A 20,317-nucleotide genomic window follows, 5' to 3' on the forward strand; every position below is an offset into this window, starting at 1 on the left:
CCTGTCTGTCATTACAGAGGTCATAGTGATTTACCTGCCCCCGTCAGTCATTACAAATACTAATAATCACACAGTTCAGGGTGACTTACCTGCCCCTGACAGTCCCTGTATGATTATACTAATAATCACACAGGGACGCCGGGTGAATTACCTGTCCCTGTCAGTCATTACATACACTAATAATCACACAATGCAGCGTGACTTACCTGCCACTGTCAGACATTACATATAGTAATAATCACACAGTGCATGGTGACTTACCTGCCCCTGTCAGTCATTACATACAGTATACTAATAATCACACAGAGGGCAGGGTGTATTACCTGTCCCTGTCAGTCATTACATACACTAATAATCGTGCAGGGTGACTTACCTGCCTGTCAGACATTAAATATACTAATAATCATGCAGAGTGCAGTGTGACTTACCTGCCCCTATCAGTCATTACATATACTAATAATTATACATAGGGCAGGGTGTATTACCTGCCCTTACCAGTCATTACATATATACTAATAATCACAGAGGATATGGTGTATTACCTGCCCTTATCAGTCTTTACATATACTATTAATCACACACAGTGCAGGGTGACTTACCTGACCCTATCAGTCATTACATACATATAGTTATAATCACACAGTGCAGGGTGACTTACTGTACCTGGCCATCAGTCATTACAACTACTAATAATCACACACAGTTCATGGAAACTTTCCGGCCCCTGTCTGTCATTACGTATATACTAATAATCAAACACGGCACAAGGTGACTTACCTGCCCCTGTCAGATATATCAGGAGACAATGGAGAATATCTAGGGGTCTCATGTTGATGTGAGGTCCTTCTCCCCTGTTATATCAGCCCACACCCCGATCTGTAATGGTTGCAGTGTCGTCCTTTCTACAGTAATATTCTACTTTCACTTTCACTGTTACATTCAGCACTCCCTGTAACCAGCGGAGTTACATTCAGACACATGTCACACACTGTATCCCGCTACCTCACTACTATACACTAACACACATCACACACTCTATGTATCCCACTACCTCAATGTACACTGACACACATCACACACTGTATGTATCCCACTACCTCACTATACACTGACACACATCACACACTGTATGTATCCCACTACCTCACTATACACTGTCACACATCACACACTGTATGTATCCCACTACCTCAATATACACTGACACACATCACACACTGTATGTATCCCACTACCTCACTATACACTGTCACACATCACACACTGTATGTATCCCACTACCTCACTATACACTGACACACATCACACACTGTATGTATCCCACTACCTCCTTGTACACTGACACATCACACACTGTATGTATCCCACTACCTCACTATACAATGACACATCACACACTGTATGTATCCCACTACCTCACTATACACTGACACACATCACACACTGTATTATCACTACCTCACTATACACTGACACACATCATACACTGTATGTATCCCACTACCTCACTATACACTGACACACATCACACACTGTATGTATCCCACTACCTCACTGTATACTAACACACATCACACACTGTATGTATCCCACTACCTCACTGTACACTGACATACATCATACACTGTATGTATCCCACTACCTCACTATACACTGACACACATCACACACTGTATTATCACTACCTCACTATACACTGACACACATCATACACTGTATGTATCCCACTACCTCACTATACACTGCCACACATCACACACTGTATGTATCCCACTACCTCACTGTACACTGACACATCACACACTGTATGTATCCCACTACCTCACTATACACTGACACACATCACACACTGTATGTATCCCACTACTTCACTGTACACTGACACACATCACACACTGTATGTATCCCACTACTTCACTGTACACTGACACACATCACACACTGTATGTATCCCACTACCTCACAGTACACTGATACACATCACACACTGTATGTATCCCACTACCTCACTGTACACTGACATACATCACACACTGTATGTATCTCACTACCTCACTATACACTGACACATCACACACTGTATATATCCCACTACCTCACTGTACACTGACATACATCACACACTGTATGTATCCCACTACCTCACTGTACACTGACACACATCACACACTGTATGTATCCCACTACCTCACTGTACACTGCACATCACACTGTATGTATCCCACTACCTCACTGTACACTGACACACATCACACACTGTATGTATCCCACTACCTCACTGTACACTGACACACAACACACACTGTATGTATCCCACTACCTCACTGTACACTGACACATCTCACACTGTATGTATCCCACTACCTCACTATACAATGACACATCACACACTGTATGTATCCCACTACCTCACTATACACTGACACACATCACACACTGTATTATCACTACCTCACTATACACTGACACACATCATACACTGTATGTATCCCACTACCTCACTATACACTGACACACATCACACACTGTATGTATCCCACTACCTCACTGTACACTGACACACATCACACACTGTATGTATCCCACTACCTCACAGTACACTGACAGACATCACACACTGTATGTATCCCACTACCTCACTGTACACTGACACACATCACACACTGTATGTATCCCACTACCTCCTTGTACACTGACACATCACACACTGTATGTATCCCACTACCTCACTATACAATGACACATCACACACTGTATGTATCCCACTACCTCACTATACACTGACACACATCACACACTGTATGTATCCCACTACCTCACTATACACTGACACACATCACACACTGTATTATCACTACCTCACTATACACTGACACACATCATACACTGTATGTATCCCACTACCTCACTATACACTGACACACATCACACACTGTATGTATCCCACTACCTCACTGTACACTGACACACATCACACACTGTATGTATCCCATTACCTCACTGTACACTGACACACATCACACACTGTATGTATCCCACTACCTCACTGTACACTGACACACATCACATACTGTATGTATCCCACTACCTCACTGTACACTGACACACATCACACACTGTATGTATCCCTCTACCTCACTATACACTGACACACATCATACACTGTATGCATCCCACTACCTCACTGTACACTGACACACATCACATACTGTATGTATCCCACTACCTCACTGTACACTGACACACATCACACACTGTATGTATCCCTCTACCTCACTATACACTGACACACATCATACACTGTATGCATCCCACTACCTCACTGTACACTGACACACATCACACACTGTATGCATCCCACTACCTCACTGTACACTGACACACATCACACACTGTATGTATCCCTCTACCTCAATATACACTGACACACATCACACACTGTATGTATCCCACTACCTCACTGTACACTGACATACATCATACACTGTATGTATCCCACTACCTCACTATACACTGACACACATCACACACTGTATGTATCCCACTACCTCACTGTACACTGACACACATTGCACGCTGTATGTATCCCACTACCTCACTATACACTGACACATCACACACTGTATGTATCCCACTACTTCACTGTACACTGACACATATCACACACTGTATGTATCCCACTACCTCACTATAAAACTGACACACATCACACAATGTATGTATCCCACTACCTCACTATACACTGACACATCACACACTGTATGTATCCCACTACTTCACTGTACACTGACACACATCACACACTGTATGTATCCCACTACCTCACTATACACTGACACACATCACACACTGTATGTACCCCACTTCCTCACTATACACTGATACACATCACACACTGTATGTATCCCACTACCTCACTGTACACTGACACACATCACACTGTATGTATCCCACTACCTCACTGTACACTGACACACATCACTCACTGTATGTATCCCACTACCCCACTGTACACAGACACATCACACACTGTATGTATCCCACTACCTCACTGTACACTGACACATCACACACTGTATGTATCCCACTACCTCCTTGTACACTGACATATCACACACTGTATGAATCCCACTACCTCACTATACAATGACACATCACACATTGTATGTATCCCACTACCTCACTATACACTGACACACGTCACACACTGTATGTATCCCACTACCTCACTGTACACTGACACACGTCACACACTGTATGTATCCCACAACCTCACTATACACTGACACATCACACACTGTATGTATCCCACTACCTCACTATACACTGACACACATCACACACTGTATGTATCTCACTACCTCACTATACACTGACACACATCACACACTGTATGTATCCCACTACCTCATTATACACTGACACATCACACACTGTATGTATCCGACTACCTCACTATACACTGACACACATCACACACTGTATGTATCCCACTACCTCACTGTACACTGACACACATCACACACTGTATGTATCCCACTACCTCACTGTACACTGACACACATCACACACTGTATGTATCCCACTACCTCACTGTACACTGACACACATCACACACTGTATGTATCCCATTACCTCACTGTATACTGACACATCACACACTGTATGCATCCCACTACCTCACTGTACACTGACACACATCACACACTGTATGTATCCCACTACCTCACTATACACTGACACACATCACACACTGTTTGTATCCCACTACCTCACTGTACACTGATACACATCACACACTGTATGTATCCCACTACCTCACTATACACTGACACATCACACACTGTATGTATCCCACTACCTCACTGTACACTGACACATCACACACTGCATGTATCCCACTACCTCACTGTACACTGACACATCACATACTGTATGTATCCCAATACCTCACTATAATACTGACACACCACACAATGTATGTATCCCACTACCTCACTACACACTGACACACATCACACACTGTATGTATCCCACTACCTCACTGTACACTGACACATATCACACACTCTATGTATCCCACTACCTCACTATAATACTGACACACATCACACAATGTATGTATCCCACTACCTCACTATACACTGACACACATCACACACTGCATGTATCCCACTACCTCACTGTTCACTGACACACATCACACACTGTATGTATCCCACTACTTCACTATACACTGACACATATCACACACTGTATGTATCCCACTACCTCCTTGTACACTGACACATCACACACTGTATGCATCCCACTACCTCACTATACAATGACACATCACACACTGTATGTATCCCACTACCTCACTATACACTTACACACATTACACACTGTATGTATCCCACTACCTCACTAAACACTGTCACACATCACACACTGTATGTATCCCACTACCTCACTATACACTGTCACACATCACACACTGTATGTATCCTACTACCTCACTGTACACTGTCACATATCATACACTGAATGTATCCTACTACCTCACTGTACACTGACACAGCACACACTGTATGTATCCCACTACCTCACTATACACTGACACATCACACACTGTATGTATCCCACTACCTCACTATACACTGTCACACATCACACGCTGTATGTATACCACTACCTCACTATGCACTGACACACATCACACACGGTATGTATCCCACTACCTCACTGTACACTGTCACATATCACACACTGTATGTATCCCACTACCTCACTATACACTGACACATCACACACTGTATGTATCCCACTACCTCACTATACACTGACACACATCACACTCTGTATGTATCCTATTACCTCACTGTACACACACACACATCACACACTGTATATATCCCACTACCTCACTATACACTGACACACATCACACACTGTATATATCCCACTACCTCACTATACACTGACACACATCACACACTGTATTTATCCTACTACCTCACTGTACACACACACATCACACACTGTATGTATCCCACTACCTCACTATACACTGACACACATCACACACTGTATGTATCCGACTACCTCACTGTACACACACACATCACACACTGTATATATCCCACTACCTCACTATACATATACACTGACACACATCACACACTGTATGTATCCGACTACCTCACTGTACACACACACATCACACACTGTATATATCCCACTACCTCACTGTACACTGACACACATCACACACTATATGTATCCCACTACCTCACTGTACACTGACACACATCACACACTGTATGTATCCCACTACCTCACTGTACACTGTCACATATCACAGTCTGTATGTATCCCACTACCTCACTGTACACTGTCACACATCACACACTGTATGTATCCCACTACCTCACTGTACACTGTCACATATCACACACTGTATGTATCCCACTACCTCACTATACACTGTCACACACTGTATATATCCCACTACCTCACTGTACACTGACAAACATCACACACTGTATGTATCCCACTACCTCACTGTACACTGACACACATCACACACTATATGTATCCCACTACCTCAGTATACACTGACACACATCACACACTGTATGTATCCCACTACCTCAGTATACACTAACACACATCACACACTGTATGTATCCCACCACCTCACTGTACACTGACACACATCACACACTGTATGTATCCCACTACCTCACTGTACACTGTCACATATCACACACTGTATGTATCCCACTACCTCACTATAAACTGACACATCACACACTGTATGTATCCCTCTACCTCACTATACACTGACAAACATCACACACTGTATGTATCCCACTACCTCACTGTACACTGACACACATCACACACTGCATGTATCCCACTACCTCACTGTACACTGACACACATCACGCACTGTATATATCCCACTACCTCACTGTACACTAACACATCACACACTGTATGTATCCCACTACCTCACTGTACACTGTCACATATCACACACTGTATGTATCCCACTACCTCAGTATACACTGACACATCACACACTGTATTTATCCCACTACCTCACTATACACTGACACATCACACACTGTATGTATCCCACTACCTCACTATACACTGACACACATCACACACTGTATGTATCCGACTACCTCACTGTACACACACACTGTATATATGCCACTACCTCACTGCACACTGACACATCACACATTGTTTGTATCCCACTATCTCACTGTACACTGACACACATCACACACTGTATGTATCCCACTACCTCACTGTACACTGACACACATCACACACTGTATGCATCCCACTTCCTCACTGTACACTGACACACATCACACACTGTATGTATCCCACTACCTCACTATACACTGACACACATCACACACTATATGTATCCCACTACCTCACTGTACACTGATACACATCACACACTGTATGTATCCCACTACCTCACTGTACACTGACACATCACACACTGCATGTATCCCACTACCTCACTGTACACTGACACATAACATACTGTATGTATCCCACTACCTCACTATAATTCTGACACACATCACACAATGTATGTATCCCACTACCTCACTATACACTGACACACATCACACACTGTATGTATCCCACTACCTCACTGTACACTGTCACACATCACACACTGTATGTATCCCACTACCTCACTGTACACTGTCACATATCACACACTGTATGTATCCCACTACCTCACTATAATACTGACACACATCACACTGTATGTATCCCACTACCTGACTGTACACTGACACACATCACACACTGTATGTATCCCACTACCTCACTATATACTGACACATCACACACTGTATGTATCCCACTACCTTACTGTACACTGACACACATCACACACTGCATTTATCCCACTACCTCACTGTACACTGACACATCACATACTGTATGTATCTCACTATAATACTGACACACATCACACAATGGGCTCTATTTATTAACATTATTTTTACTAAAATAAAGTGAAAAAGGGTGTTTTCACACCCTTTTCACATTATTTTAGTTTCACCTGTAGTTATTACAGGGCAATTGGAGTAGAATTAGTAAAATTCTACTCCAACCCCTAAGTATCACTTATTTTTAGTAAAGCAGATCGCATTTCCCATAATTGTAATGGGAAATGTGATCCGACCATTAGTTACTAAAAATAAATTGTACAAAAATACCAGGGGAAGCCCTGTGATAATAACGCCACTTGGAGGTGGCGTTATCCAGGGTCTCCCCCGGTTACCGGGCTCCCACTCTGCTCTAACGGGGAAAGCAGAGCCGGGAGTCGGTACCAGTAATCAGCTATGTGGTCTAAGCAGACCGCAAGCTGATTGCTGTAAAAAAAAGAAAAAAAAAAAGAAACATTTTTTTTTTACTTACCTGAATCCAGGGACCGGTGATCGGGTCTCCGGTGATGGCTCCTCTCCGGTCAGCTGGTCTCCCACAGTGCACTGCTGCCCGGTCATCAGGTGATCGGGCCCCAGTGCAGTATGGGAGATCACCTGATCGGGAAGCCCGGAGAAGATCACCGGAGGCCAGGAGGATGCAGGTAAGTGTAAGGAAGGGAGGGGGGGGGTCGCGGGGGTCCGCGATCGCGGGGAGCGGGGCTTAGCGTCGGGGCTTAGCGTTGGTGGGGGGTAGCAGCGACGGTGGGTCGGTGCATGCGCAGGCTCTTAGTCGCGGTATTTTTTCCGCAAATACCGCGACTAGAGTGCGGATGGGATCCGCAGGGACAGAGCTTTATCGCAAGCTCTGTCCCTGCAAGGGATTTATAGTAAATCCCTGTGATATTGCCTGAATTCGCAATGCGAATTCACTCGGTAATATCACACTACAATCCGCATTCAATATGCGGATTGTAGTAAATAGAGCCCAATGTATGTATCCCACTACCTCACTACACACTGACACACATCACACACTGTATGTATCCCACTACCTCACTGTACACTGACACACATCACACACTGTATGTATCCCACTACCTCACTATAATACTGACACACATCACACAATGTATGTATCCCACTACCTCACTATACACTGACACACATCACACACTGCATGTATCCCACTACCTCACTGTACACTGAAACACATCACACACTGTATGTATCCCACTACCTCACTATACACTGACACATATCACACACTGTATGTATCCCACTACCTCACTATACACTGACAGACATCACACACTGCATGTATCCCACTACCTGACTGTACACTGACACATCACACACTGTATGTATCCCACTACCTCACTATAGAATGACACATCACACACTGTATGTATCCCACTACCTCACTATACACTGTCACACATCACACACTGTATGTATCCCACTACCTCACTATACACTGACACACATCACACACTGTATGTATCCGACTACCTCACTGTACACACACACATCACACACTGTATATATCCCACTACCTCACTATACATATACACTGACACACATCACACACTGTATGTATCCGACTACCTCACTGTACACACACACATCACACACTGTATATATCCCACTACCTCACTGTACACTGACACACATCACACACTATATGTATCCCACTACCTCACTGTACACTGACACACATCACACACTGTATGTATCCCACTACCTCACTGTACACTGTCACATATCACAGTCTGTATGTATCCCACTACCTCACTGTACACTGTCACACATCACACACTGTATGTATCCCACTACCTCACTGTACACTGTCACATATCACACACTGTATGTATCCCACTACCTCACTATACACTGTCACACGTCACACACTGTATATATCCCACTACCTCACTGTACACTGACACACATCACACACTGTATGTATCCCACTACCTCACTGTACACTGACACACATCACACACTGTATGTATCCCACTACCTCAGTATACACTGACACACATCACACACTGTATGTATCCCACTACCTCAGTATACACTGACACACATCACACACTGTATGTATCCCACCACCTCACTGTACACTGACACACATCACACACTGTATGTATCCCACTACCTCACTGTACACTGACACATCAAATACTGTATGTATCCCACTACCTCACTATAATACTGACACACATCACACTGTATGTATCCCACTACCTCACTGTACACTGACACACATCACACACTGTATGTATCCCACTACCTCACTATATACTGACACATCACACACTGTATGTATCCCACTACCTTACTGTACACTGACACACATCACACACTGCATTTATCCCACTACCTCACTGTACACTGACACATCACATACTGTATGTATCCCACTACCTCACTATAATACTGACACACATCACACAATGGGCTCTATTTATTAACATTATTTTTACTAAAATAAAGTGAAAAAGGGTGTTTTCACACCCTTTTCACATTATTTTAGTTTCACCTGTAGTTATTACAGGGCAATTGGAGTAGAATTAGTAAAATTCTACTCCAACCCCTAAGTATCACTTATTTTTAGTAAAGCAGATCGCATTTCCCATAATTGTAATGGGAAATGTGATCCGACCATAGTTACTAAAAATAAATTGTACAAAAATACCGGGGGAAGCCCTGTGATAATAACGCCACCTGGAGGTGGCGTTATCCAGGGTCTCCCCCGGTTACCGGGCTCCCACTCTGCTCTAACGGGGAAAGCAGAGCCGGGAGTCGGTACCAGTAATCAGCTATGTGGTCTAAGCAGACCGCAAGCTGATTGCTGTAAAAAAAAGAAAAAAAAAAAGAAACATTTTTTTTTTACTTACCTGAATCCAGGGACCGGTGATCGGGTCTCCGGTGATGGCTCCTCTCCGGTCAGCTGGTCTCCCACAGTGCACTGCTGCCCGGTCATCAGGTGATCGGGCCCAAGTGCAGTATGGGAGATCACCTGATCGGGAAGCCCGGAGATCACCGGAGGCCAGGAGGATGCAGGTAAGTGTAAGGAAGGGAGGGGGGGGGTCGCGGGGGTCCGCGATCGCGGGGAGCGGGGCTTAGCGTCGGGGCTTAGCGTTGGTGGGGGGTAGCAGCGACGGTGGGTCGGTGCATGCGCAGGCTCTTAGTCGCGGTATTTTTTCCGCAAATACCGCGACTAGAGTGCGGATGGGATCCGCAGGGACAGAGCTTTATCGCAAGCTCTGTCCCTGCAAGGGATTTATAGTAAATCCCAGTGATATTGCCTGAATTCGCAATGCGAATTCACTCGGTAATATCACACTACAATCCGCATTCAATATGCGGATTGTAGTAAATAGAGCCCAATGTATGTATCCCACTACCTCACTACACACTGACACACATCACACACTGTATGTATCCCACTACCTCACTATACACTGACACATATCACACACTGTATGTATCCCACTACCTCACTATACACTGACAGACATCACACACTGCATGTATCCCACTACCTGACTGTACACTGACACATCACACACTGTATGTATCCCACTACCTCACTATAGAATGACACATCACACACTGTATGTATCCCACTACCTCACTATACACTGTCACACATCACACACTGTATGTATCACACTACCTCACTATACACTGACACACATCACACACTGTATGTATCCCACTACCTCCTTGTACACTGACACATCACACACTGTATGTATCCCACTACCTCACTATACAATGACACATCACACACTGTATGTATCCCACTACCTGACTATACACTGACACACGTTACACACTGTAGCTATCCCACTACCTCACTGTACACTGACACACATCACACACTGTATGTATCCCACTACCTCACTATACAATGACACATCACACACTGTATGTATCCCACTACCTCACTATACACTGACACACGTCACACACTGTAGCTATCCCACTACCTCACTGTACACTGACACACATCACACACTGTATGTATCCCACTACCTCACTGTACACTGACACACATCACACACTGTATGTATCCCACTACCTCACTATACACTGACACATCACACACTGTATGTATCCCACTACCACACTGTACACTGACACACATCACACACTGTATGCATCCCACTACCTCACTCTACACTGACACACATCACACACTGTATGCATCCCACTACCTCACTGTACACTGACACACATCACACACTGTATGTATCCCACTACCTCACTATACACTGACACACATCACACACTGTATGTATCCCACTACCTCACTGTACACTGACACACATCACACACTGTATGTATCCCACTACCTCACTATACATTGACATATCACACACTGTATGTATCCCACTACCTCACTGTACACTGACACATCACACACTGCATGTATCCCACTACCTCACTGTACACTGATACATCACATACTGTATGTATCCCACTACCTCACTATACACTGACACATATCACACAATGTATGTATCCCACTACCTCACTATACACTGACACACATCACACACTGTATGTATCCCACTACCTCACTGTACACTGACACATCAAATACTGTATGTATCCCACTACCTCACTATAATACTGACACACATCACACACTGTATGCATCCCACTACCTCACTGTACACTGACACACATCACACACTGTATGTATCCCACTACCTCACTATACACTGACACATCACACACTGTATGTATCCCACTACTTCACTGTACACTGACACACATCACACACTGTATGCATCCCACTACCTCACTGTACACTGACATACATCACACACTGCATGTATCCCACTACCTCACTGTACACTGACACATCACACACTGTATGTATCCCTCTACCTCACTATACACTGACACATCACATACTGTATGTATCCCACTACCTCACTATAATACTGACACACATCACACAATGTATGTATCCCACTACCTCACTACACACTGACACACATCACACACTGTATGTATCCCACTACCTCACTGTAAACTGACACACATCACACACTGTATGTATCCCACTACCTCACTATAATACTGACACACATCACACAATGTATGTATCTCACTACCTCACTATACACTGACACACATCACACACTGCATGTATCCCACTACCTCACTGTACACTGACACATCACATACTGTATGTATCCCACTACCTCACTATACACTGACACACATCACACACTGTATGTATCCCACTACCTCACTGTACACTGACACATCACACACTGTATGTATCCCTCTACCTCACTATACACTGACACATCACATACTGTATGTATCCCACTACCTCACTATAATACTGACACACATCACACAATGTATGTATCCCACTACCTCACTACACACTGACACACATCACACACTGTATGTATCCCACTACCTCACTGTAAACTGACACACATCACACACTGTATGTATCCCACTACCTCACTATAATACTGACACACATCACACAATGTATGTATCTCACTACCTCACTATACACTGACACACATCACACACTGCATGTATCCCACTACCTCACTGTACACTGACACATCACACACTGTATGCATCCCACTACCTCACTGTACACTGACACACATCACACACTGTATGTATCCCACTACCTCACTATACACTGACACATCACACACTGTATGTATCCCACTACTTCACTGTACACTGACACACATCACACACTGTATGCATCCCACTACCTCACTGTACACTGACATACATCACACACTGCATGTATCCCACTACCTCACTGTACACTGACACATCACACACTGTATGTATCCCTCTACCTCACTATACACTGACACATCACATACTGTATGTATCCCACTACCTCACTATAATACTGACACACATCACACAATGTATGTATCCCACTACCTCACTACACACTGACACACATCACACACTGTATGTATCCCACTACCTCACTGTAAACTGACACACATCACACACTGTATGTATCCCACTACCTCACTATAATACTGACACACATCACACAATGTATGTATCTCACTACCTCACTATACACTGACACACATCACACACTGCATGTATCCCACTACCTCACTGTACACTGACACATCACATACTGTATGTATCCCACTACCTCACTATACACTGACACACATCACACACTGTATGTATCCCACTACCTCACTATACACTGTCACACATCACACACTTTATGTATCCCACTACCTCACTATACACTGACACACATCACACACTGTATGTATCCCACTACCTCCTTGTACACTGACACATCACACACTGTATGTATCCCACTACCTCACTATACACTGACACACATCACACACTGTATGTATCCCACTACCTTACTATACACTGTCACACATCACACACTGTATGTATCCCACTACCTCACTATACACTGTCACACATCACACACTGTATGTATCCGACTACCTCACTATACACTGTCACATACCTCCCAACATGACCCTCTCCAGGAGGGACACAATGCTCTGGTCCAGGACTTCCCTGGTAATTTATGATTGGTGGAGGCTCCAGAGGTGGGGCTGCAGTACACTCCAAAATTCAAATAGGGGAGTCACACCAACTGCCAGTGAGTCCCAGCCAGTGATGTGTGGCAGTGTGTGAAATGACAGTTGGTGTGGCTCCCCTATTTGAATTTTGAAATGCGCTGCAGCCCCACCTCTTACCAGGGAAGTCCAGGACCAGAGTATTGTGTACCTCCTGGAGAGGGTCATGTTGGGAGGTATGCTGTCACACATCACACACTGTATGTATCCCACTACCTCCTTGTACACTGACACATCACACACTGTATGTATCCCACTACCTCCTTGTACACTGACATATCACACACTGTATGAATCCCACTACCTCACTATACAATGACACATCACACATGGTATGTATCCCACTACCTCACTATACACTGACACACGTCACACACTGTATGTATCCCACTACCTCACTGTACACTGACACACATCACACACTGTATGTATCCCACAACCTCACTATACACTGACACATCACACACTGTATGTATCCCACTACCTCACTATACACTGACACACATCACACACTGTATGTATCTCACTACCTCACTATACACTGACACACATCACACACTGTATGTATCCCACTACCTCACTATACACTGACACATCACACACTGTATGTATCCGACTACCTCACTATACACTGACACACATCACACACTGTATGTATCCCACTACCTCACTGTACACTGACACACATCACACACTGTATGTATCCCACTACCTCACTGTACACTGACACATCACACACTGTATGTATCCCACTACGTCACTGTACACTGACACACATCACACACTGTATGCATCCCACTACCTCACTGTACACTGACACACATCACACACTGTATGTATCCCACTACCTCACGATACACTGACAAACATCACACACTGTTTGTATCCCACTACCTCACTGTACACTGATACACATCACACACTGTATGTATCCCACTACCTCACTATACACTGACACATCACACACTGTATGTATCCCACTACCTCACTAAACACTGACACATCACACACTGTATGTATCCCACTACCTCACTGTACACTGACACATCACACACTGCATGTATCCCACTACCTCACTGTACACTGATACACATCACACACTGTATGTATCCCACTACCTCACTATACACTGACACATCACACACTGTATGTATCCCACTACCTCACTGTACACTGACACATCACACACTGTATGTATCCCACTACCTCACTGTACACTGACACATCACATACTGTATGTATCCCAATACCTCACTATAATACTGACACACCACACAATGTATGTATCCCACTACCTCACTACACACTGACACACATCACACACTGTATGTATCCCACTACCTCACTGTACACTGACACATATCACACACTGTATGTATCCCACTACCTCACTATAATACTGACACACATCACACAATGTATGTATCCCACTACCTCACTATACACTGACACACATCACACACTGCATGTATCCCACTACCTCACTGTTCACTGACACACATCACACACTGTATGTATCCCACTACTTCACTATACACTGACACATATCACACATTGTATGTATCCCACTACCTCACTATAGACTGACACACATCACACACTGTATGTATCCCACTACCTCACTGTACACTGTCACACATCACACACTGTATGTATCCCACTACCTCCTTGTACACTGACACATCACACACTGTATGCATCCCACTACCTCACTATACAATGACACATCACACACTGTATGTATCCCACTACCTCACTATACACTGACACACATCACACACTGTATGTATCCCACTACCTCACTAAACACTGTCACACATCACACACTGTATGTATCCCACTACCTCACTATACACTGTCACACATCATACACTGTATGTATCCTACTACCTCACTGTACACTGTCACATATCATACACTGAATGTATCCTACTACCTCACTGTACACTGACACAGCACACACTGTATGTATCCCACTTCCTCACTATACACTGACACATCACACACTGTATGTATCCCACTACCTCACTATACACTGTCACACATCACACGCTGTATGTATACCACTACCTCACTATGCACTGACACACATCACACACGGTATGTATCCCACTACCTCACTGTACACTGTCACATATCACACACTGTATGTATCCCACTACCTCACTATACACTGACACATCACACACTGTATGTATCCCACTACCTCACTATACACTGACACACATCACACTCTGTATGTATCCTATTACCTCACTGTACACACACACACATCACACACTGTATATATCCCACTACCTCACTATACACTGACACACATCACACACTGTATATATCCCACTACCTCACTATACACTGACACACATCACACACTGTATTTATCCTACTACCTCACTGTACACGCACACATCACACACTGTATGTATCCCACTACCTCACTATACACTGACACACATCACACACTGTATGTATCCGACTACCTCACTGTACACACACACATCACACACTGTATATATCCCACTACCTCACTATACATATACACTGACACACATCACACACTGTATGTATCCGACTACCTCACTGTACACACACACATCACACACTGTATATATCCCACTACCTCACTGTACACTGACACACATCACACACTATATGTATCCCACTACCTCACTGTACACTGACACACATCACACACTGTATGTATCCCACTACCTCACTGTACACTGTCACATATCACAGTCTGTATGTATCCCACTACCTCACTGTACACTGTCACACATCACACACTGTATGTATCCCACTACCTCACTGTACACTGTCACATATCACACACTGTATGTATCCCACTACCTCACTATACACTGTCACACGTCACACACTGTATATATCCCACTACCTCACTGTACACTGACACACATCACACACTGTATGTATCCCACTACCTCACTGTACACTGACACATCACATACTGTATGTATCCCACTACCTCACTATAATACTGACACACCACACAATGTATGTATCCCACTACCTCACTACACACTGACACACATCACACACTGTATGTATCCCACTACCTCACTGTACACTGACACATATCACACACTGTATGTATCCCACTACCTCACTATAATACTGAAACACATCACACAATGTATGTATCCCACTACCTCACTATACACTGACACATCACACACTGTATGTATCCCACTACTTCACTGTACACTGACACACATCACACACTGTATGTATCACACTACCTCACTATACACTGACACACATCACACACTGTATGTATCCCACTACCTCCTTGTACACTGACACATCACACACTGTATGTATCCCACTACCTCACTATACAATGACACATCACACACTGTATGTATCCCACTACCTGACTATACACTGACACACGTTACACACTGTAGCTATCCCACTACCTCACTGTACACTGACACACATCACACACTGTATGTATCCCACTACCTCACTATACAATGACACATCACACACTGTATGTATCCCACTACCTCACTATACACTGACACACGTCACACACTGTAGCTATCCCACTACCTCACTGTACACTGACACACATCACACACTGTATGTATCCCACTACCTCACTGTACACTGACACACATCACACACTGTATGTATCCCACTACCTCACTATACACTGACACATCACACACTGTATGTATCCCACTACCACACTGTACACTGACACACATCACACACTGTATGTATCCCACTACCTCACTGTACACTGACACACATCACACACTGTATGTATCCCACTACCTCACTATACACTGACACATCACACACTGTATGTATCCCACTACCTCACTGTACACTGACACACATCACACACTGTATGCATCCCACTACCTCACTGTACACTGACACACATCACACACTGTATGTATCCCACTACCTCACTATACACTGACACACATCACACACTGTATGTATCCCACTACCTCACTGTACACTGATACATCACATACTGTATGTATCCCACTACCTCACTATACACTGACACATATCACACAATGTATGTATCCCACTACCTGACTATACACTGACACACGTTACACACTGTAGCTATCCCACTACCTCACTGTACACTGACACACATCACACACTGTATGTATCCCACTACCTCACTATACAATGACACATCACACACTGTATGTATCCCACTACCTCACTATACACTGACACACGTCACACACTGTAGCTATCCCACTACCTCACTGTACACTGACACACATCACACACTGTATGTATCCCACTACCTCACTGTACACTGACACACATCACACACTGTATGTATCCCACTACCTCACTATACACTGACACATCACACACTGTATGTATCCCACTACCACACTGTACACTGACACACATCACACACTGTATGTATCCCACTACCTCACTGTACACTGACACACATCACACACTGTATGTATCCCACTACCTCACTATACACTGACACATCACACACTGTATGTATCCCACTACCTCACTGTACACTGACACACATCACACACTGTATGCATCCCACTACCTCACTGTACACTGACACACATCACACACTGTATGTATCCCACTACCTCACTATACACTGACACACATCACACACTGTATGTATCCCACTACCTCACTGTACACTGATACATCACATACTGTATGTATCCCACTACCTCACTATACACTGACACATATCACACAATGTATGTATCCCACTACCTCACTATACACTGACACACATCACACACTGTATGTATCCCACTACCTCACTGTACACTGACACATCAAATACTGTATGTATCCCACTACCTCACTATAATACTGACACACATCACACACTGTATGCATCCCACTACCTCACTGTACACTGACACACATCACACACTGTATGTATCCCACTACCTCACTATATACTGACACATCACACACTGTATGTATCCCACTACTTCACTGTACACTGACACACATCACACACTGTATGCATCCCACTACCTCACTGTACACTGACATACATCACACACTGCATGTATCCCAATACCTCACTGTACACTGACACATCACACACTGTATGTATCCCTCTACCTCACTATACACTGACACATCACATACTGTATGTATCCCACTACCTCACTATAATACTGACACACATCACACAATGTATGTATCCCACTACCTCACTACACACTGACACACATCACACACTGTATGTATCCCACTACCTCACTGTACACTGACACACATCACACACTGTATGTATCCCACTACCTCACTATAATACTGACACACATCACACAATGTATGTATCTCACTACCTCACTATACACTGACACACATCACACACTGCATGTATCCCACTACCTCACTGTACACTGACACATCACATACTGTATGTATCCCACTACCTCACTATACACTGACACACATCACACACTGTATGTATCCCACTACCTCACTATACACTGTCACACATCACACACTTTATGTATCCCACTACCTCACTATACACTGACACACATCACACACTGTATGTATCCCACTACCTCCTTGTACACTGACACATCACACACTGTATGTATCCCACTACCTCACTATACACTGACACACATCACACACTGTATGTATCCCACTACCTTACTATACACTGTCACACATCACACACTGTATGTATCCCACTACCTCACTATA

General features: G+C 44.0%; 1 protein-coding gene across 1 annotated transcript in view; it reads right to left on the reverse strand.

Annotated features, from left to right (window-relative positions):
• The window catches only part of LOC148506240 (hemicentin-1-like), an 89,739-nt gene extending 88,881 nt beyond the window's left edge, over positions 1 to 858 (reverse strand). Inside the window, exon 1 of the mRNA XM_088447092.1 lies at positions 778 to 858. Within this exon, the coding sequence (XP_088303218.1) occupies positions 778 to 829 (52 nt within the window). The 5' untranslated portion in view covers positions 830 to 858. The remainder of the gene's footprint in view (positions 1 to 777) is intronic.
• Between the last annotated feature and the right edge of the window lie 19,459 nt (positions 859 to 20,317).

The sequence above is a fragment of the Taudactylus pleione genome, unplaced genomic scaffold (genome assembly GCF_031769625.1).
Source record: "Taudactylus pleione unplaced genomic scaffold, aTauple2 ptg000418l, whole genome shotgun sequence".
NCBI classification, from domain to species: Eukaryota; Metazoa; Chordata; class Amphibia; order Anura; family Myobatrachidae; genus Taudactylus; species Taudactylus pleione.